The 21,998-nt window shown below is 47.1% G+C and overlaps 1 protein-coding gene across 1 annotated transcript in view; it reads right to left on the reverse strand.

The window, feature by feature from the left end:
• Window positions 1-21,998, reverse strand: part of SNX25 (sorting nexin 25) — a 75,922-nt gene that overhangs the window by 39,961 nt on the left and 13,963 nt on the right. Inside the window, exons 2-3 of the mRNA XM_029077151.2 lie at window positions 13,377-13,461; window positions 6,303-6,519 (exon numbers count right to left, since the gene is read on the reverse strand). Coding sequence (XP_028932984.1) covers window positions 6,303-6,519; window positions 13,377-13,398 — 239 coding nt within the window. The 5' untranslated portion in view covers window positions 13,399-13,461. The remainder of the gene's footprint in view (window positions 1-6,302; window positions 6,520-13,376; window positions 13,462-21,998) is intronic.

Here is a 21,998-nt window from a genome sequence, read left to right on the forward strand (position 1 = left end):
GGTTCCCAAACTCCTCTCAGTCAGCCACTCTCCATCCCCTCTCCTCATTCCCATCTCCCTCCCAGCCCCACGGCCCCACTAATTAAACCTTACTAATGAGTCAGGCATGGGTCTCTCTCCTCTACATTGTAAGCTCATTATGGACAGGGAATGTGTCTATAATATCGTTCTCACCCAAGCGCTTAGTACAGTGCTCTGCACACAGTAAGGGTTCAACATGTGCCAGAGGGTGCAGACTTTCTTCCAAACCTGACAGAGAAACACCGTCCACTTGGTTATAAACTCAAATTCACAAGCGTCTACCTGGAATGCCCTCCTTCTTCATAACCAACAGACAATGACTCTCCCCACCTTTCAAAGCCTTATTGAAGGCACATCTTCTCCAAGAGGCCTTCCCTCACTAAGCCTTCATTTCCTTTCTCCCACTCCCTTCTGCATCACCTGGATTTGCTCCCTTTATTCACCCCACCTCAGCTCCACAGCACTTATTTCCATATCTGTAATGTATTTATATTAATGTCTGTCTCCTCCTCTAGACTGCAAGCTCACTGTGGGCAAGGAATGGGTCTGTTATTTTATTCTACTGTCCTCTTCCAAGCGCTTAGTATAGTGCTCTGCACACAGTAAGCTTGGGGTGGTTTGTCATAGACTGGGGGGCCTGAGAACAGGGAGATGAGGAAAAGAAGCCGGGGGGTGGGGGGAGTATTAACTCTGAGCAAGGAGCCAGAGTGGTGGGTAGGATGACGTAATGGTTAAGGCCCCTTCCAACCCATCTAGGTTCGAATCCCAGCTCTGCCATTTGGGTGCTGTGTGCCATTGGGCACTTCACTTCTCTGGGCCTCAGTTACCTCATCTGTAAAATGGGGATTAAGACTGTGTACCCGATATGGGACAGGGACTGTGTTCAATGTGATTTTCTTGTATCAACCCCAATGCTTAGCACAGTGCCTGGCATTTAAGTGCTTAACAAATCCATGATTATTATTATTTCCTAGGGCTCAAGGACAGGCCCAGGTCTGTCCCTCTCTCTAAGCTTCCCGAGCGCATGGCAGTGGGCTTTGAACATCATTCATGATGGTGTTTGTTGAGCACTTACTACGTGTCCCATCAATGGGCAGGGATTGTCTCTATCTGTTGCCAAATTGTACATTCCAAGCGCTTAGTACAGTGCTCTGCACATCGTAAGCGCTCAATAAATACTATTGAATGAATGAATGAATAAATGAATGTGTCAAGCACTGTTCTAAACACTAGAATAAATACAAGTTAATTACATTGGATGCGATCTCTGTCCCCCATGGGCTCACAATCTCAGTACGAAGGACAAATATCGAATCCTTGATGAGGCACAAAGAAGCTAAGTGAATTGCCCAAAGTCACACAAGAAGGTAATTGACAGAGCCGGGATTAGAACCCAGGTCTCCTGATTCCCAGGCCCGTGCTCTTTCCTCTAGGCTTTGCTGCTTCTGCACGGTTGGGACTGTGCCCACAGAAGGCACTCAACCAACTCCGGGGATGCGGATGGGGCAACATGGCAAGGTCGCACAGCCCTGTCTGTCTCCAGAGGGCCGCTACAGATTTTATCTCCCCAAGATCCACAGGAGATCATTTATGGTTGGAGTTTCCCGTTCACATCCTGGTCAGAGGCCGGGGGAAATTTTATCTAGACATGAAAAGCCTGTAAAAGAAGTTAAGCCAAATCGAAAGCCAAGCCCGCACACCTGCAGACTAGCTCAGAACAACAGCCGTCATTGATTCGACCTGGTGACTTGCCGATCTGGGGTGCTTTTCTCCGGCAGAAATGGAAATTTTAGAAAGGGCAAGCTGGAGGTAGTAGCTGCCAGGCCAAACTCCCGGGGAAGAAATTAATATTCCATTCAGAAACTGAATATTTAATCAACTTCTGTCATTAATTTATTGTCTCCAGCTACCAAAGACCCTTCGCTTCAAATACTCATAAACTCCCCGTCGAGATATCCTGTAATAGTTAGAGTCGGACATGAATTGAAAGGTCCGATCCTCTCAGAGCCAAGTCGAGGGGAGCCAGACGGATAGGCTGGCGCATCTTCTGATCGAGGACAGCCTTGAATCTCTGGTCTCAGTGACCCGATCAATTAGCCTTCTTGGCAAGGTACTGGATTTCACTCAGTCACATAAGCTTCCTGTCGATACTTCTTCCTAACCGGGTGAGGCTCTGAAGCACCAGCGGCTTGGTGACGGTGAGTTTCAGGGGCAGCCGATCAAACAATCATTAATTTTTATTGAGTGCCTACTTTCTGCAGAACACTGTATTAAGCACTTGGGAGACGACAACGTGACAGGTTTGGTAGACACATTCCCCGTCCACAATGAACTTACAGTCCAGAGGCTAAGATTACAGTCTAGAGTCAGTCAATCAATGGTATTTATTGAGTGACTGCTTTGTTCAGAGCACTGTACTAAGCTCTTGGGGGCATACAATAGAGTACCTTGTAGGGGAAAGGGGAAGAGAAGGGATCTAGGTGCTCTCGTGAAGAGTGCCCGGTGTCTAGGAAGCTGCCTTCATACCCAGCACTCCTTCACCTCCAGAGTCGCTGCCCACCATGGACGACAAACCTGGTAGGGAGGGAAGAATCGATCACTAAACCACATGGCTATCCTCATCCCAATCTGCCAAGGTACGCAGCGGGGCCTAGAGAATAGATAGAGCACCGGCCTGAGAGTCAGAAAGACCATGGTTCTAACCTTTCTCCACCACTTGTTTGCTATAGGTGACCTTGAGCAAGTCACTTCACTTCTCTGGGCCTCATTTACCTCATCTGGATTAAGACTTGATTAGTTTGTATCTATCCCAGTGCTTAGTATAGTGCCTGGAACACAGTAACAAATACCATGAACAAAAGTAATCAATCAGCCAATGTGTGTACACAGCACTGTACTAAGCGCTTGGGAAAGGACAATTCAAGAGTTCGTCCCCTGTCCATCCAGAATACACAGTCTAGAGGAGACAGACATTAAAATATTCATTCATTCATTCATTCATTCAATAGTATTTATTGAGCACTTACTATGTGCAGAGCACTGTACTAAGCGCTTGGGATGAACAAGTTGGCAACAGATAGAAACAGTCCCTGCCGTTTGACGGGCTTACAGTCTAATCGGGGGAGAGCCCGATTAGAGCCATAAAATAGATTATGGCTATGGCTAAAATATATAGCCATAAAATAGATTATGGCTATGTACAGAAGTGCTATGGGACTGAGGGTGAGGTGAATATCAAGTGCTTAAATAATACAGATTGACGCATATAGGTAACACAGGAGAGCGTGTAGGGGAAATGAGTACTTAGTTAGGGAAGGCTTCTTGGAGGAGATGTGATTTTAAGAAGGCTTTGAAGATGGACAGAGTGATGGTCTGCTGTATATGGAGTGGGAGGGAGTTCCAGGGCAGAGGCAGGATGTTGGGTGGGGTTTCAGCAGTGACAAGATAGATGAGAGGGGCATAGCCTTCCCTGTCTAGAAGTAGCCGGCCCAGAGGAGTGGACACTCCCATCTGCCAAGACCAGAAGCTTTGATTCGGGCTGAGCACATGCTGATGCCAAGGGCCAGCTTAGCCCCTCTGCAGCTCTCTTCCACAAGAAGCCCTTGAGGACCACATTTTGCTGCCAACGAGATACAAGAACAAAAGCCACGTGCCCTCTGGGGGTGGACAGCCTCTCTCCGGTCGCTTCCTTTTCCATCCTCTGAGAATTGTGAAATCTATATACCACACTCAATGTTGACTTTCTCCAGGAGCGGTAAGCACCGCACACCAAAACACCAAACGTGGGTGAGTTTCCACATGGCAGGGCTCTCGGAGGCAAGAGATTTTCCATCATCAATAGTATTTACTCAGCTCTAACTGTGTGTAGAGCATTGTACTAAGCACTTGGATGAGTACAACAGAGTTGGTAGACATGTTCCCTACTCACAGTGAGTTTACAGTCTAGCGGGGAGACAGACATTAATATAATTTATAATATACAGTTTATAGAATAAGACTAAGCCCTCCTTTCCTCTTCTCTCTTTCCCTTCTGTGTCACCCTGACTTGCTCCCTTTATCCATCCCCCCTACCCAGCCCCACAGCACTTATATCCTTATATGCAATTTATTTATATTAATGTCTGTCTCCCCCTCTAGACTGTAAGCTCCCTGTGGGCAGGGAATGTGTCAGTTTACCGTTATATTGTACTTTCCCAAGAGCTTAGTAGAGTGCTCTGCCTAGAGTAAGAGCTCAATAAGCATGATTGAATGAATAAATATATAATTTCCACTAGACCAGAAGCTCTTAAGAGCTGTGATTGGGTCTAGTTCCTCTATTATCCTCTCCCAAGTGCTTAGTTCAAAAAATATCACTGGTTGACTGACTCCTCTGCCTTTACTAGCTGGCATACGATTCTTCTTCCAGAGCCAATAGGCCCTGGCTGACAGCAACGCTATTTCCTGGGCTCCCACCAGGTAGAATCTCTTTTATTGGGGGGCACTGCATAGGAAAACCAAAATACTTGATCCTTGCCTAAGTCGATTTCAATCTAACAGGGGCAGCAGAGCGGAAACCCCACACCAAGGAAGAAAACCTACTGGAGAAAGCAGAGGCCTGGGATTCAGAAGGACCTGGATTTTAATCCCGGCTCTGCCAATCGCATACAGGGTGACCTTGGGCAACTGCTCAGTTAACTGCTCTGTGCCTCAATTTCCTCATCTGTTAAATGGGGATTCCTCCTACTTAGCCTGAGCCCCATGCAGGACAGACTGTGTCCAACCTAATTAACTTGTACCTATCCCAGGATGTAGAACGGTGTTTGATGCACAGTAAGCATTTAAGAAATACCATAAAAAAGGGGAAACATATTCCAGAATACAAAAGTGTGCCATGAAAAAAGAAAACCAGAGAATGAAAGCAGAATTGCAATCGGAAGGTAGAAACCTAGAATGGCTTCAGGGAGGAGGTAGATTTTCGTAGCTTCCCAAGGAGGCGGGACTTAGAGAAAAGTTACCATCTGTCAGCCGCCAGCTGATACCTCAGGGCTCTCGGGTGGGCGTGAACGCTTATGGCCGTATGAGGCTGGGGGCACATGCCAGTCCCTGACTTCTCTGAGGAGGAAAGGGGGCAGGGCCCAGAGGCCATGCCAGGAATTCAGGCTCTCCTAGATCCGTCTGAATCCTGAAAAGAAGCCCAAACGCTGCCGCCTGTCCGGCCGTCTGTCCGTCTGTCCAAGGATGTGCTGTTTTTCATAATGAGTTTACCGCTCCCTCTGGGATAGGGCTAAGCTGATTAGGTGCTGTTGAGATTGCCCAAAGTCATTTATGTTTCTCTCCCCCGCACAAGACTGGAGTTTTGCCGCTGCTGCTGGGTGAATCAGCCACAGCTGCTTTTTGCAGGTGTCCCAGAGGTGCTTATTTGCTCCCTTTATTCAGCCCTTCCTTAGCCCCATAACTGTTATATACATATCCAGAATAATATATATGTTATTATTGTTATTATTATAAATACATACCCATATATACGCACATATTTATACACACATGTCTGTATACATGTCTGCTTCCTCCTCTGGACTGTGAGCTTGTTGTGGGCAGAGTCTACCAACTCTATTATATTGTATTTTCCCATGTGCTTAGTACAGTGCTCTATCACAGTAAGCATTCAATAAATACAATTGACTGATTGTTTATATGCTTTTCCTTTAGACTATGAATTCCTTGTGGGCGGGGAAGGTGTCTACCAACTCTACTGTATCATGCTCTCCAAGCACTCAGAACGTTGCTGTGCACAGTCAGTGCTCCAAAAATGCCACTGACTGGTGGATTCTGGAAACCCTAACTCTAAAAAGGTTTTTTAATTGACCTTCTCTATCACTCTTGGCTTCCTTTTTTAAAAAGACCTCCAACACCTTTATACCCCCCTACTTTCTTTATGGTATTTGTTAAGCACTTATTGTGTGTCAAGCACTGTACTAAGCACTGGGGTAGATACAAACTAATCAGGTTGGACACAGACCATGTCCCACATGGGGATCACAGTTTAATCTCTATTTTACAGAGAAGGTAACTGAGGCCCAGAAAGTTAAGTAACTTGCCCCAGGTCACGTAGCAGACAAACGATGGAACCGAGATTAGAACGTGGGTCCTTCTGACTCTCAGGCCAGGGCTCTATCAACTAGGCCACGCTACTTCTCTTCCTGTTCATTTCCCCCTTCTAGTGGACCATTCCAACGCAGAACATGGAAGATTTTCAGAGAGTAATCTGGGTGTTCATGGGTTTTTTGTGTTTTATTTTTTACCTGCTACTAGCTGCTTTGAGGTCACAGAAGTGGGTGAGCAGAGCTTTGACGACATCCTGGCAGATCACTTTCACCACATCTACATGGCTCAGTCTTTGGTGTAGCTGTTTGGTGATTTCCCAGAAATCTTCAGAAAGCAGGTGGTATAGCTGCCCTTCATCCCGACTCAGGTTCCCGTACCAGGAAAGCACGTAATCCCGGTAGCTGTAGTCAAACACTATAGGGAAAAACAAAGCAGTCAGGCCGTTTAGTCAGAAGAGGCAACTTGGGCACAGAAGAGAGAACCGGGTCTTGGCTAAAATTTGAGATGGGCAAATAATCATAATCATAATATCTGTCAAACACTATGTGCCAAGCAAGCGACTAAGCACTGGAGCAGATATACTACAACCAGAGGAGCAAGAGCTTGGCCTAATGGACAGAGCATGGGCCTGGGAGTCAGGACCTGGGTTCTAATACTGCTTTGCCACTTGTCTGCTGTGGGACCTTGGGCAAGGCACTTGACGGCCTCTGTGCCTCTGTTACCTAGAGAAGCAGCATGGCTCAGTGGAAAGAGCACGGGCTTTGGAGTCAGAGGTCATGAGTTTGAATCCCAGCTCTGCCACTTGTCAGCTGTGTGACTGTGGGCAAGTCACTTCACTTCTCTGGGCCTCAGTTACCCCATCTGTAAAATGGGGATGAAGACTGTGAGCCCCATGAGGGACAGCCTGATCACCTTGTATCCCCCCCAGCACTTAGAACAGTGCTCTGCACATAGTAAGCGCTTAACAAATACCAACATTATTATTACCTCATCTGTAAAATGGGGATTAACACTGTGAAACCCATGTGGGACACGGACTTTGTCAAAACTGATTAACTTGCATCTACCCACAATGCCTGAAACATAGTAAGCATTTAGAAAAAATAAACAAAGCACTTAACAGAAAACACATCAGACACAGTTCCTGTTCCAGGTGGAGCTCCCAGTCCAAGGGGGAGGGAGAACAGGCATTTAATCCCCATTTTACAGATGAGGAAACTGAGGTCCAGAGAGGTAAAGTGACCTACCCAAAGCAAGTGGCGATCCAGAATCAGAATCCAGGTCACCTGACTCCCAGTCATCTGCTCTTCCCATTTTGTTTCTGTTGTAGGCAGGGATTGTCTTTCTTTATTGCTCTATTGCATTTTCCAAGTGCTTAGTACAGTGCTCTGCACACAGGTAGCGCTTAATAAATACAAATGAATGAATGAATGAATGAATTCTGCCTCTGCTAGTATTTTGAGGAGAGCTTTAAGAAGACATTAGGGCAACCATAGTTTCTTTTGCAGGGCTTTCAGATAATCCAAAAGCCATCCTCAAAGATTTCATTAGCAAACATCCCCAAAAGTCAATATTTCAGAACAAGGAGATGACTCTGGGCTTCTAGATACTCTCCCAGGTGCTTAGTGTAATGCTCTGCACATAGTAACCGCTCGATAAATACCACTGATGGATTAATTCTAGAAGCAACAACCTGCCTAATTCCAGATTCTTGAATACCAAGAACTGTGGTATTTATCTGTTGGCCAAACACTGTACTAAGTCCTGGGATATATACAAGCTAATAAGGTCCCACATGGGGCTCACAGTTTTAAGTAGGAGGGACGACAAGTATTGAATCCCCATTTTGCAGGTGATGGAACAGAGGCACAGAGAAGTGACATGACTTGCCCAAGGTCACACAGCAGAAAAGTGGAGGAACTGGGATTAGAACTCAGGTCCCCTGACTCCCAGCCCTGGAGTCTTTTCTACTAGGCTACACCGCTTCTCAAGGAGGTAAGACTAGTTTCAAGTTCCACTATACAGAGCAGGGGGCTACCAGCTTCAGAGGGCACCAGCAACTTCAATCAATGAACAGGATTAACTGAACACTTACTGAGGGCAGAACACCATACAAAACACTCAATAAATATGATTGAATGAATAGGACCCTGTCCTGGAGGACCTTACGACCTAACCTCAGTCACTGTCAATATTTTTATACCTACTGGTCTCCCCTTTCGTCCCCATTCGTCCTTCGCCCCTTCCCCCTCTGCCCTGGATCCCTCCCGCTGCAGCCACTAAGGTGCAAGATGCCAGGTTTCCTCTGGGCCCGGGCCTTAATCCTGTCTCCTGCCTCCTACCTAACCTCTGTCCCTGTTTCTATTTTAACTCAGCATGTCTCGAGTTGAATGCCTAAGGTATGAATTTAACGTCATCCAAGGAAGCAAAGCCAGTTACTGGAAGCATCAGAAAGGCAAGCTGAGCTCACATAGCATGTCATGAAATTAATCAGTGCGCTCATGCTGCCTGGGCTGACACACAGCATAATGAATTCAAGTCATCCCCCAAACCACCTGGGGAAAGGGAGGATGGAACACTTAATTCGCCTCTGCTGCCGAGGTAGCAAACTTGACCAACCTCCACGTCAAGGAAAACTCACTTTAAGTTCACACACCTTGATCAATCCAGTTTGGGTTTTTTTAATGAAATCTGTTATTAATAATAATAATGGTGGTATTTGTTAAGCACTTTCTATGTGCAAAGCACTGTTCTAAGCGCTGGGGGGGGTACAAGGTGATCAGGTGGTCCCACGTGGGGCTCACAGTCTTAATCCCCATTTTCCAGATGAGGTAATTGAGGCACAGAGAAGTAAAGTGACTTGCCCACAGTCACACAGCTGGCAAGTGGCGGAGCCGGAATTAGAACCCATAACCTCTGACTCCCAAGCCCGGGCTTTTTCCACTGAGCCACACTGCTTCTCTCATCGCTATGAGTCTGATCTGGAAAAAAACAAAACATCTAATTTTTTTCCTTTAGGATAAAAGGATTCTGACCCGACCAGTAATGATCGGGATCGTGCACTATTAGTGTTTCAGACTTGTGCTTGGCCTCTCTTCCGAGCTCACAAAACTCTTGATTTTGGAGGTTGGGCGATTGGACTGAAGCATTTTTAGCAGCTCTGCTCTCCCAGATGGGGGACTACAGACCGGAATTGGAAGTCTGGTCTGATGCATTATTCAGCATCCACAACCGGAGATGCTCAGAGCCAACCCAAGTCCTCTCTTCGCATCCTCCTGCACCGCCAGATAAAGCTATTGTCACCCCCCACAACCCTCATTTTAAAGTTTTTCACCTCCTCTGCCTCTGTGGAGAACGTCCCAATAACAGCAATAACGATTATGTTATTAAACCTTAACAGATAGGACACAATCCCTGTCCCACGGGAGGTTCCCACTCTAAGAGGCTGGAAATGCAGGGATCGCCTCCTCATTTTACAGATGAGGAAACTAGGGTCCAGAGAAGTTAGATGACTTGGCCAAGGTCACCCAGCAGGCCAGGGGATGAGCCGGGACTAGAATGTGGGCTTCCTACTGCCGAGTCCTCTCCCCCGCTAGGCTTGGCAGCTGGATTCTCGCTCTGTCATTGAGTTGCAGCATGCTGGAGCAGCTCAAGGATGCAGAGCAGAAAGTTATCTTGCTCTCTAAAGCTTGGCTGGAAAGGAGAATGGGGCAAAATGTTGGGGAGGTAGAGGCATCCGGGGTCCAAGTGGGGGACCCGAGGGGAGTGTGAGGCATGAGGAATGCTCTCTATTATTATCAATAATCATATTTACTGAGCACTTACTGTGTGCAGAGCACTGTACTAAGTGCTTGGGAGAGTACAGTATAATGTTAGTATTTGTGAAGCGCTTACTATGTGCAGAGCACTGTTCTAAGCGCTGGGGTAGATACAGGGGAATCAGGTTGTCCTACATGAGGCTCCCAGCCTTAATCCCCATTTTACAGATGAGGTGACTGAGGCACAGAGGAAAGGAAATGACTTGCCCATGTTCACACAGCAGACAAGTGGCAGAGCCAAGATGAGAACCCAAGTCCTTCTGACTCCCCGGCCTGTGCTCTATCGACTAGGCCACGCTGCTTCTCTGGAATTGAGGAACTAAGGGCATCAAAATCAGTCCCCAGAGCCTCAGCGGGGACCTTTTGGGTCCCATCATGATGGCAAAAAAAAGTCAGTGTCAGTTTTTTTAGTAAATCAATAAAAGTTTTATTGAAGCTGGCTAACAGCAGTTGGAAGAAATTCTAATTGCTAAAGATTCTGAAAGGGAGGATGGCTTCAAAGTTCTTAAGTGGAGCTTGAAATCATGATTCAGCCTGGAAATTCGAAATGCTTTGAAACCTCTCCGGTCTTTCCAACTGCTATCCCCACCAGTTGATGGGAACAGTGGAGGGCAAAATTTCAGCAGACTTGACCCCACCCATGGCACTGCCCGCCTCGCTGTGGAACCAGGTGGCAAACACCTAGACTCGGCTGGCAGGCCAAAGGTCCAAGGCATACAGAGGTTGCCAACTGCGCCCGCAGTTGACACAGAACCTACAAGGAGCTATCCTGGGCTTTGACGAAGATGATTGCATTGGCTAAGCACTTACTATGTACTGTTCTAAGCACTGGGCTAGATATAAGTTAATCAGATTGTCCCACGTGGGGCTCAAGATCTTAATCCCCATTTTACAGATGAGGTAACTGAGGCATCTGTCACCTCCCCACAGGCTTACCCGCCACTCCAAGAGGACACCAAGCAGGGAGGCTGCTCTTCCTGCCCTTGCCCCTCTCTGATCCCTCCCCTATTAGGCCCCGGCAAGGCCCCATCCACTTCTGGGGACCCCAACCCCCTTTTCTCCCCTCCTTTCCTCCCTCCCCCCAGCACAATCAGTGCAGGCACACTGGTCCGTGTTGGCATTCTTTTGCCCCTGCTACCCACCTTGTCCCCAGTCCATATCTCTGCCTCCAAGTCTGCCCCTCAGCCCCCTTGAGCTGTTGAGTTCTGACGGGCTTCCTCCCCCACACAAGGATGACACACAAAGCTTTAAAGCAGTCCATCACCTTGCCCCCTCCTACCTCACCTTGCTGCTCTCCTATTAGAATCCACCCCACACACTCCTCTCCTCTAATGCCAACCTATTCACTGTACCTCGGTCTCGTCTGTCTCGCCACCGACCTCTTACCCACCTCCTGATTTTGGCCTGGAACGCCCTCCCTCTTAATATCCAACAGACAAATTCTCTCCCCATCTTCAAAGCCTGATTGAAGGCATAGCTTCCCCAAGAGGTCTTCCCTGACTAAACCCTCATCTCCTCTTTTCCCACTCCCTTCTGTTTCACCTTGATTTGCCCCCTTTATTCACTCCTCTCTCAGCCTCAATAAATAAAGGGGGCAAAGCAAGGTGATACAATCAAATCATTCAATAGTATTTTCAATCGTATTTATTGAGCCCTTACTATGTGCAGAGCATTGTACTAAGTGCTTGGAATGTACAATTCGGCAACAGAAGTGAATCCAGTTGGATGCAGTCCCTGTCCCGCCTGAGGCTCACAGTCTTAATCCTCATTTTACAGATGAGGTAAACGAGGCCCCGAGAAGTTAAGTGACTTGCCCAAGGCCACAGAGCACACAAGTAGAGGAGCTGGGATTAGAACCCATGACCTTCTGACTCCCAGGCCCGTGCTCTAGCCACTATGCCATGCTGGCCTCCTTCTAACCTGAGAAACACCCCCAGGCCCTCTTTGGACAAGTCATACCCTGCCAAGGGCTCCCCAAGAGTGCCACTGTGACAGACCACTGACCGTTTTTTCACTGTTGCTCTTTTGTAGCAGGGGGAGAGGGGGCAGATGGAAATAAGAGAGAAAGTAATACATAACTAACTTTTTTCATATTAATAGCCATCTCCTCCTCTGGACGGAAAGACCCTTACGGGCAAGGAACATGTTTGCTAATTCTGTTGTACTTTCCCAAGCACTTAGTAAAATGCTCTGCACATACTACTACTACTACTAATAATAATAATGCTATTTGTAAAGCGCTTACTATATTCCAAGCACCATTCTACATGCTGAGGTAGATACAAGATAATTGGGTTGGATAGAGTCCCTGTCCCCCAGGGGACTCACAGTCTTAATCCTCATTTTACAGGTAAGATAATTGAGGCACTGAGAAGTCAAATGATTTGCCCAAGGTCACACAGCAGGCATGTAGCAGTGCTGGGAATAGAACCCAAGACCTGTCATTCCCAGGAGCATGTTCTTTCCTCTAGGCCATGCACGTAAGCGCTCAGCTCATTAAATACAATTGACTGATTGACAGATTGAGCTAAAAGGGATCTATTTTGTGGCTCAGTCCAGGCAAGGTCTGAGTCTTTGTCTGCCAGGCAGCACAGTGTTGCAAAGACTTCTCAAATTATGAAGATTATTACTATAACTGCTGTCAATGAGATAAAAGATCCTACGACTTCAGTTCCAAACAGCAGGAACCCTCCCTACCTGTCCTTCCTGCCCATCCCCACGCATAGAACTGAGTAGAACAGGACACCCAGATGAGCCCAGCCTACCCCTCTCATTTGCCCCTGCCAAATTCACATGCCCAACCAGCCTCCAAACAGAGTGGAACTGCCTCACTTGCATTGGATCATCCCAAGCGCTCAGTACATTGTAGAGGCCTTGGCAGGCATTCAGTATATGCCATGGCCAATTTATAATTTATGTCAATGTCTCCCCCTCCAGCCAGTAAGCTCTTTGTGGGCAGGGATCAGGTCTACCAACTTTTGAATTGTATTCTCCCAAACGTTTAGTATAGTGCTCTGCATAGAGTAAGCACTCAATAAATACCACTGACTGATGGACTGAAGAAGTGTAATAATAATAATAATGTTGGTATTTGTTAGGCGCTTACTATGTGCCTAGCACTGTTCTAAGCCCTGGGGTAATCAGGTTGTCTCACATGGGGCTCACAGTCTTAATCCCCATCTGACAGATGAGGTCACTGAGGCACAGAGAAGTGAAGTGACTGGACTAAAGTTACCCAGCTGACAGGCGGCGGAGCCGGGATTAGAACCCATAACCTCTGACTCCTAAACCCGTGCTCTTTTCACTGAGCCACGCTACTTCTCCTAACCAGTTAAGGAGAGGGGAAGCACTAGCTGGAGGTTAGTCTCATCCACTCTTGTTTTTCATTCCCCAGCTTATACTCGCACACTCCCTTGGGCAAGAAGACGGATCTGTAGGGTCACGAAGCCTCACCTTCCTTCAGAGCTTTATCCATATTATGAGAAATGACCACCCTTCGTGGCAGGCTGGGCTCCTGGGAATTGCCAGACAAATGACTCTGAAACATAAAACAAAGATACAGTTACTGGAGCCCATTCCTGGAGTCTGAGAGAATAAGTGAAAAACAGAAAGCCTCAATTAAGACCAGGAGGCTGATGAGAACAATAAAAAGCAATAATTTCAAATCTCAGGTCTGACTGTAAACCTTAGAGTTTAGACAAAATGCCATTCCCGTTCCTCTCCAGATTCTGAGCTTGTTGTGGGTGGGGAATGTGTCTACCAACTGTTATACTGAAGTCTCCCAAGTGCTTAGTAGTGCTTAGTACAGGGCTCTGCACATAGTAAACACTCAATAAATACAATTGACTGACTTTCCTAATCTCTCCGACCTGCTGAATCTGAGTCCAGGTCAATGCAATTGCCTCCCACCATCCTTAATAATCCTATTAACAGATAATTACAGATCTTTAATATTGCTTCTAGCCCCAGCTCTCCCACTTGTTTGCTGTGTGGCCTTGGGCAAGTCACTTCAGTTCTCTGGGCCTTAGTTACCTTATCTGCAAAATGGGAATTAAGACTGTGAGCCCCATGTGAGACATGGTCTGTGTCCAACCTGATTAGCTTGTACCTTGATTTTATTTATCTTGATTCTATTTATTGCTATCTTGATTCTATTTATTGCTATTGTTCTTATCTGTCTGTCTCCCCCGATTAGACTGTAAGCCCGTCAAAGGGCAGGGACTGTCTCTGTTACCGATTTGTACATTGCAAGTGCTTAGTACAGTGCTCTGCACATAGTAAGCGCTCAATAAATACTATTGAATGAATGAATGAATGCCTACCTCAGCGCTTAGTACAGTGCTTGGCACATAGTAAGCGCTTAACAAATACCATAAAAACAAAACAAAAACCAATAAATATATCGACTGTTGCGTTTGGGTGCAGAGCACTGTGCTAAATCCTTGGAAGAATCCAAACGAAGGAAGGGCATAGGGATTAGTTGCTGCCCTCAGAGAGCTTCCAGAATAACGGGGCAGAGAAAGAGACAAGAATTATTTACTAATAGCGCTTGGGAGGAGGGACAAAGAGATAGTTGGTGAGAGCAAGAGTATGGACAGATGGATAAATAAGGAATAAAATGGTGGATGTAAATCAAATATACTTCTTTAATGGTATTTCTTAAGCACTAGACACTGTATTAAGCACTGGGGTAGATGCAAGATAATTGGGACTCATGGTCTTAATCTCCATTTTAGAGATGAGATAACTGAAGCACAGAAAACCCAAACGACTTGCCCGAGATCACACAGCAAACAAGTGGTGGAGTTGCCATTAGGACCCAGGTGCTCTGACTCCTGGTTTCATGCTCCTTCTACCAGGCCATGCTGCTTCTCGACTTGGGCGTTAGGTAAAGCAGGAGAGGAGGGTGACAGAAAGATGGTCTGTCAGCATCCCAAGCCACACCCCAATGGTGGTGGATTAATAATAATAATAATAATGTTGGCATTTGTTAAGCGCTTACTATGTGCAGAGCACTGTTCTAAGCGCTGGGGGAGATACAGGGTAATCAGGTTGTCCCATGTGAGGCTCCCAGTTAATCCCCATTTTACAGATGAGGTAACTGAGGCACAGAGAAGTTAAGTGACTTACCCACAGTCACCCAGCTGACAAGTGGCAGAACCAGGATTTGAACCCATGACCTCTGACTCCCAAGCCCGGGCTCTTTCCACTGAGCCACACTGCTTCTCTAATAAGCCATGAGTAGCACCATTCCAGGGGCAGAACCACCGTCGATCTGCCTGGGCCAGACTCCTGTCTCCGACTATGGCAACAGGATGCTTGGAGGACCACGGTTTCTGGAGTCCATCAACAGATCAGTAATATTTAATGAGTGCTTACTATGTGGCTTACTTTACTTGAGGAGCAGTGTTGCCTAGTTGAAAGAGCAGGGGCCTGGAAGTCAGAGGACGTGGGTTCTAATCCCGGCTTCTCCGGATGTCTGCTCTGTGACCTTGGGCAAGTTGCTGTGCTCAGTTACCTCATCTGAAAATGGGGATTAATTAATGTTGGTATTTGTTAAGCGCTTGCTACGGGCAGAGCACTGCTCTAAGCGCTGGGGTAGATACAGGGGAATGAGGTTGTCCCATGTGAGGCTCACAGTCTTCACCCCTATTTTACAGATGAGGAAACTGAGGCACAGAGAAGTGAAGTGACTTGTAACCCTGGGCAAGTCACTTGACTTCTCTGTGTCTCAGTTACCTCAACTGTAAATGGGGACTGAGACTGTGAGTCCCATGTGGGACAGGGACTGTGTCCAACTCGATTTGATTGTATCCATCCCAGTGCTTAGCACAGTACCCGGTTCCTAGTAAGCCCTTAACAAATACCTTAACAATAAATATCATTATTATTATTATTATTAGATGCAGAAAGCAGCTGTTTAAGCATGGCCCTGGAGGGAGGGCTGGGCAGTTTGGGCCACTGTGCAGAGGATTGATGGCTGATTTTGGCACTTCATGTCCTGGGGGTCATTGGTCCTTCAGAGCCCACCAGGTCCTGACCCTAGCAATCGTTCTCAGCAGGACCACAATCAATCATCTGCTCAACCAACCATGGAAAATTCACCTGACAATGTTTAGTCATCCTAGAGAAGCAGTGTGGCTTAGTGGAAAGAGCACGGCCTTGGGAGTCAGAGGTCGTGAGTTCTAATCCCGGCTCTGCCACTTGTCAGCTGTGTGAGTTTGGGCAAGTCACTTCACTTCTCTGGGCCTCAGTTCCCTCATTTGTAAAATGGGGATTAAGACAGTGAGCCCCACGTGGGACAACCTGACGACCTTGTATCTCCCCCAGCACTTAGAACAGTGCTTGGCACATAGTAAGCGCTTAACAAATACCAACATTATTTTTATTATTATCCTTTAGATCCTGATTTAGATCCCTTCTAGACTTTAAGCTTGTTGTGGGCAGGGAACATGTCTACCAACTCTGTTATAGTATATTCTCCCAAGTGCTTAAGTACAGTGCCCTGCACACAGTAAGCCCTCAGATATAATTGGTTGACTGATTTTCAAGCACACGACCTCTCAGTTTCAGAGCACAAAAGTCATGTGAGTCTCTGGTTTGGGGATCTGGGTTGTGTTGCACACTTCTTTGTCTTCTTTGGAGAAGGTGTCAACTCTAAACTGAGCCCTGGAATTCATCCCTAGGCAGACACAGAGTTTACTGTGGGTGGACAATGTGGATTCTGTGACATCCTAGGGGGACATGTGTGGCTGAAAAGACTTCTCTCCCCTTTTATGGACCTTCAGAAATGTCCCAGTGTTAAGACAGGGGTGGGGGGGTGGGGAGAGAAAGAGAGACAGGGAGGAAAGAGAGATTGGGAGGAGAGAAAGAGAAGGGAAGGAGAGAGAGAGGAGGGAAAGACAGAAAGGGGGGAGGAGACAAAGATAGAGGGAGAGAGAAAGAGACAGAGGAGGGAAAGACAGAAAGGGGGGAGGAGACAAAGATAGAGGGAGAGAGAAAGAGACAGAGAGGGAGCGGGAAAGACAAGGAGAGAGAAAGAGAGAGAGGGAAGAGAGAAGGAGAGGGAAGGGGGAAGAGGGGGGAAGAGAAGGAGAAGAGAGGGGGAGAGAGCGAAAGAGAGAAATATAGAGAAAGGGAGGGGGAGAGAGGGAAAGAGAGAAATATAGAGAGGAATAGAAAGAGAGAGAGAGAAAAAGAGAAAGGGGGGGCCGAGCTAAAGGACAGAGGACCATTAAAAGTCCAGGAAAAGTCACTGCATTAGCTGAACCCATGACCCTACAGCACAATGGGCTGCCAGTCTCCCCCACTGTTAGGGATGGATATGGGTGTCTGAACAATTTACTTAACCCCTTACTAATGAAGGAGGCAGCTAGCAGTTAAAGCTTATCAGTTTGTTTAATCAAAAGCTGCCCTCTCAAAGTCCAGAATGTTTGTTCAGCTTCCCCTTGTGCGGAGTGTCAGAAGACTGCACCCTTTGCCTTGAGGAAGAAGCACTCCTTTGGCCGCCAAATCCCACCAACTGCGAGGGTGCGGGTGGAGTGGCGAGGGTGGAAAGAATCAATCAATCACGTTGGGAAGCAGCATGGCTAGAGGATAAAGCCCGGGCCTGGGAGTCAGAGAACCTGGGTTCTAATCCCGGCTCCACCGCTTGCCTGCTGTGTGACCTTGAGCAAGTCCCTTAACTTCTCTGGGCCTCAGTTTCCTCAACTGCAAAATGGGGATTCAATACCGTTTCTCCCTCCTACTTAGACTGTGAGCCTCTTGTGGGACAATGACTGTGTCCGACCTGATTAACTTGCATCTACTCCAGTGCTTAGAACAGTGCTCGATGCATAGTAAGCACCTACCATAAAAAAAAAAATTGAGTCCTCCTTCCCCAATTAAGCCCTCTTTTTCCAGGCTCCCCCTCCCTTCTGAGTCATCTATGCACTTGGATCTGTGATCTTTGGACATTTGATATCTGTCCCACCCCCAGCCCCACAGCACTTTAAGTATATAACTGTAAGTTATATATTGTAAATTATGTATTTGTACTAACGTCCGTCTCCCCCTCCAGACTGTAAGTTCACAGGATAATACTTTGTTGTGCTGTGCTCTCCCAAGTGTTTAGTACAATTCTCTGTACACAATAAGCACTCAATAAATACTATTGATAATAATGATAAAGATGATACTCACTGAGTGCTGGCTATGAGTATAGCACTGTACTAAGCACTTGAGGGGTAGTAGCCACTTGGGTGATAATCATGGAATTTCTTTTCCCAGAACTTGGTCAGCCTGAAAAGCGAGGTTCCACCAGACCTCCGTACAGTAGACTGTAATCTTGCTGTGAGCAGGAAATGTGTCTACCACCTCTGTTGTACTCTCCCAAGTGCTTAGGAGAGTGCTCTACACATAGTAAATTCTCCGTGAATACCACTGATGATTGATGATATGCTACTCGTAGGCAGGGACCATGGCTCATGCTTCTTCTATACTTTGTCAAGCAATGAGTCCAGTTTATCACGCCCAGTGGGGTGGGGTTGGGGGGATGTTCAGTAAATACTATTATTCCCTATACTTTGAGAGGGAATTGGATCAGAGGGCCCAGAGGTCCCTCGCATGTTACTAGTGTGAAAAAAATAATGGTACTAGTTAAGCACTGACTACGGTCCAAGCACTGTTCAAAGTGTTGGGATAGATACAAGCTAATAATAATAATTATGGTATTTGTTAAGCGCTTACTATGTGCCCAGCACTGTTCTAAGCACTGGGGTAGATACAAGGTAATCAGGTTGTCCCACATGGGGCTCACAAACTTAATCCCCATTTTACACATGAGAGAACTGAGGCCCAGAGAAGTTAAGTAATTGCCCCAGGTCACACAGCAGACAAGTGGTGGAGGCGGGATTAGAACCCACATCCTCTGACTCCCAAGCCCATGCTCTTCCCACTAAGCCACACTATCAGATTGGACAAAATCCCTAACCGACATGGGGCTCCCAGTAAATATGAGGGAGTAGAACTGAATCCCCCTTTTACAAATGAGGAAACTGAGGCACAGAGAAGTGACTTGCCCAAGGTCGTACAGTAGACACGTGGCAGAATCAGGGTTAGAATGTGGGTCCTCTAACTCCCAGGCCATTGTTCTTTCCACTAGGCCATGTGGGAGAGTTGGGATTAACAGCTGGCACACCCGTGACCAGGATGACAGAGTGCCCACCTTCACCAAACATCCCTTGGGGTCCCTGGGGAGAACGATGATGGCGTCTCCTGTGGATAGTGATGAACAAGCCTCGGTCCCGGGACTTCAGTCTAAGGCAGGGAGTGACATGAGCTCTGGTGATTGACACAGGGCCACTCATGCCCTCTGCCCTGCCCATCGAGGCAATCGAGTGACCAGGCGGCAGACTCCCAGGTGGACCCCGTGGTAAGACCATGGAAGGACCGGTGAGTCTGACCCAAGGCAGAGTCACTCCAGTCTGACATCTCAGTCTTTCCCATCTCTTCGATTCTGGATCAACCTCCTTGCTGACCTCCCTGCTTCCTGTCTCTCCCCACTCTAGTCCATACTTCACTCTGCTGCCCAGATCATTTTTCCTCAAAAATATTCAGGCCGTGTTTCTCCACCCCTCAAGAACCTCCAGAGGTTGCCCATCCATTTCACATCAAATAGAAACTCCTCACATCAGTTTTAAAGCAATCACTTTGCCCCTTCCTACCTCACCTCGCTGCTCTCCTATTCCAACCCAGCCCACATACTTTGCTCTTCTAATGCCAACCTACTCACTGTACCTCAACCTCGTCTACCTTGCCACTGACCTCTCGCCCACATCCTGCCTCTGGCCTGGAAAGCCTCCTCCTTCATATCTGAAAGACAATTGCTCTCTCCACCTTCAAAGCCTTATTGAAGGCACATTTCTTCCAAGCGGCCTTCCCTGACTAAACCCTCATTTCCTCTTTTTCCACTCCCTTCTGCGTCACTCCGATGTGCTCCCTTTATTCACTTCCCCCTCAGCCCAGAGGCACCTATGTCCATACCCATTATTTGTTTATATTAATGTCTGCCTCCCCTTCTAGGCTGTGAGCTTGCCATGAGCAGGGGATGTGTCTAACAACTCTTTTATATCATACTCCCGAGCGTTTAGTATGGTGCTCTGCACACAGTAAGCGCTCAATAAGATTTATTGATTTCAATCCAGCCGCAACCCTCCCCACTTTTGAGTGGCTTCTCACAAATCTCAGCTTCTTGCTAGACGGTCCCAAGCCTCAACTGTGTGTCCTAACCCTAGCCTGACCCTCCAGTTCCCAAGAGGCCGCTGAGTTCTCAGCGATGACCTGGTGCTGATTTTTCTTTTAACCGAATATACCACGAGGCACGGATCACAGGACTGGACCCTTCAAAGCAGCCTCAGCTTCACTCCACCAGTGGAATCCCATGACAAGCCCGCTCCCTCTGAAAATCATTTTGTTCTCTGTGCTTTTATAGTCAATGCACGGACCTTCTCCTGACAGTCAGGAGAAAGAACCCACTAGGACCCCTTGAACCCTTTATCCACCCCTCCCTCATCCCCATGACACTTAGGGAAGCAGCACGGTATAGTGGGTAGAGCACGGGACCGGGAGTCAGAAGGTCATGGGTTCTAATCCTTTCTCTGGCACTTGTCTGCTGTGTGACTTTAGGCAAGTCACTTCACTTCTCTATGCCTCAGTTACCTCATCTGTAAAATGGAGATTGAGGCTGTGAACCCCATGTGGGACAAGGATTGTGTCCAACCCGATTTGGTTGTATCTGCCCCAGCACTTAGTACGGGGCCAGCCACTTGAACTGCCTGGGCTTCTTTTCCTTATCTGTAAAACGTCTCTTACATGTGGAATGGGGGATGATCTGATTACCTTCCAAATGCCCCAGTGCTTAGTGCATAGTAAGCCCTTGAAAAGTGTCATCATCATCATCGTCATCACCATAGAACTGAGAAGTCGGAACCAGCCCCAGAAGGAGTCTCACGATTCAACTCTGGAGAACCATCCGGGGCCTGTGGATTGACATCATGGTCACGTAGGGACAGAGAAGAGCTGTGAAGCCATAGGTCTCGGGTCATATTGGGATTTAGGGATTAAAGCCAGTGTACTGCTCAACAGAGTGGAGAAGCCAACCGATACTGGAATGAATAATCAATCAATCAATGGCACTTATTGACTGCTTACCTAATAATGGTACTTATTAAGCGCTTACTATGTGCCAGGCACTGTACTAAGCATTGAGGGGGGGGATACAGGCAAACTGGGTTGAACACAATCCCTGTTCCACATGGGGCTCACATCCCCCCCCTTTTCCTTCTGTTCCCCCTCTTCTCCCCTCCCACCCTCTGCTCTTCCCCCTTCCCCTCCCCTCAGCACTGTGTTCATTTGTATATATTACTTATTACCCTATTTATTTTGTTAATGATGTGTATATCTCCTTGATCCTATTTATCTTGATGATGTTGTCTTGTTTTGTTTTGTTCTGTTTTGCTTTGCTTTGCTGTCTGTCTCCCCCATTTAGACTGTGAGCCTGTCATTGGGCAGGGATTTGTCTCTGTTGCTGAATTGTACATTCCAAATGCTTAGTACAGTGCTCTGCACATAGTAAGTGCTCAATAAATACTATTGAATGAATGAATGGATCAGGGAACTGACACCCAGAGAAGCGAAGCGACTTGCCCGAGGTCACACAGCAAACAAGTGTCAGAGCCAGGATTAGAATCCAGGTCCTTCTGACCAGGCCCTTGCTCTATCCACTAGGCCATGCTGCTTCTCCACTATGTGCAGAGAACTGTACTAAGTGCTTAGAAAAGTACAACAGAATTAGCAAGCACGTTCTCTGCCCATAACAAGCTTACAGTCTAGAAGGGGAATACTTACTGCCCTGACTAACACCTTAGTAAAGGGAATCAGGGGAAAGGAGCAGTGGAAGAGGGAAAGAAAACAGGAGAAAAACTTGAGAAAAAAAGTAAACCAAAACCAAACATTCTGGCACTACTGTTCATTAATTTAGGGCCTGGGATGAACTTGTATGTGAGACTTTTACAGCCTGAAAAATCCCAAATGGAG

This window comes from Ornithorhynchus anatinus, chromosome 12 (assembly GCF_004115215.2).
Source record: "Ornithorhynchus anatinus isolate Pmale09 chromosome 12, mOrnAna1.pri.v4, whole genome shotgun sequence".
NCBI lineage: Eukaryota > Metazoa > Chordata > Mammalia > Monotremata > Ornithorhynchidae > Ornithorhynchus > Ornithorhynchus anatinus.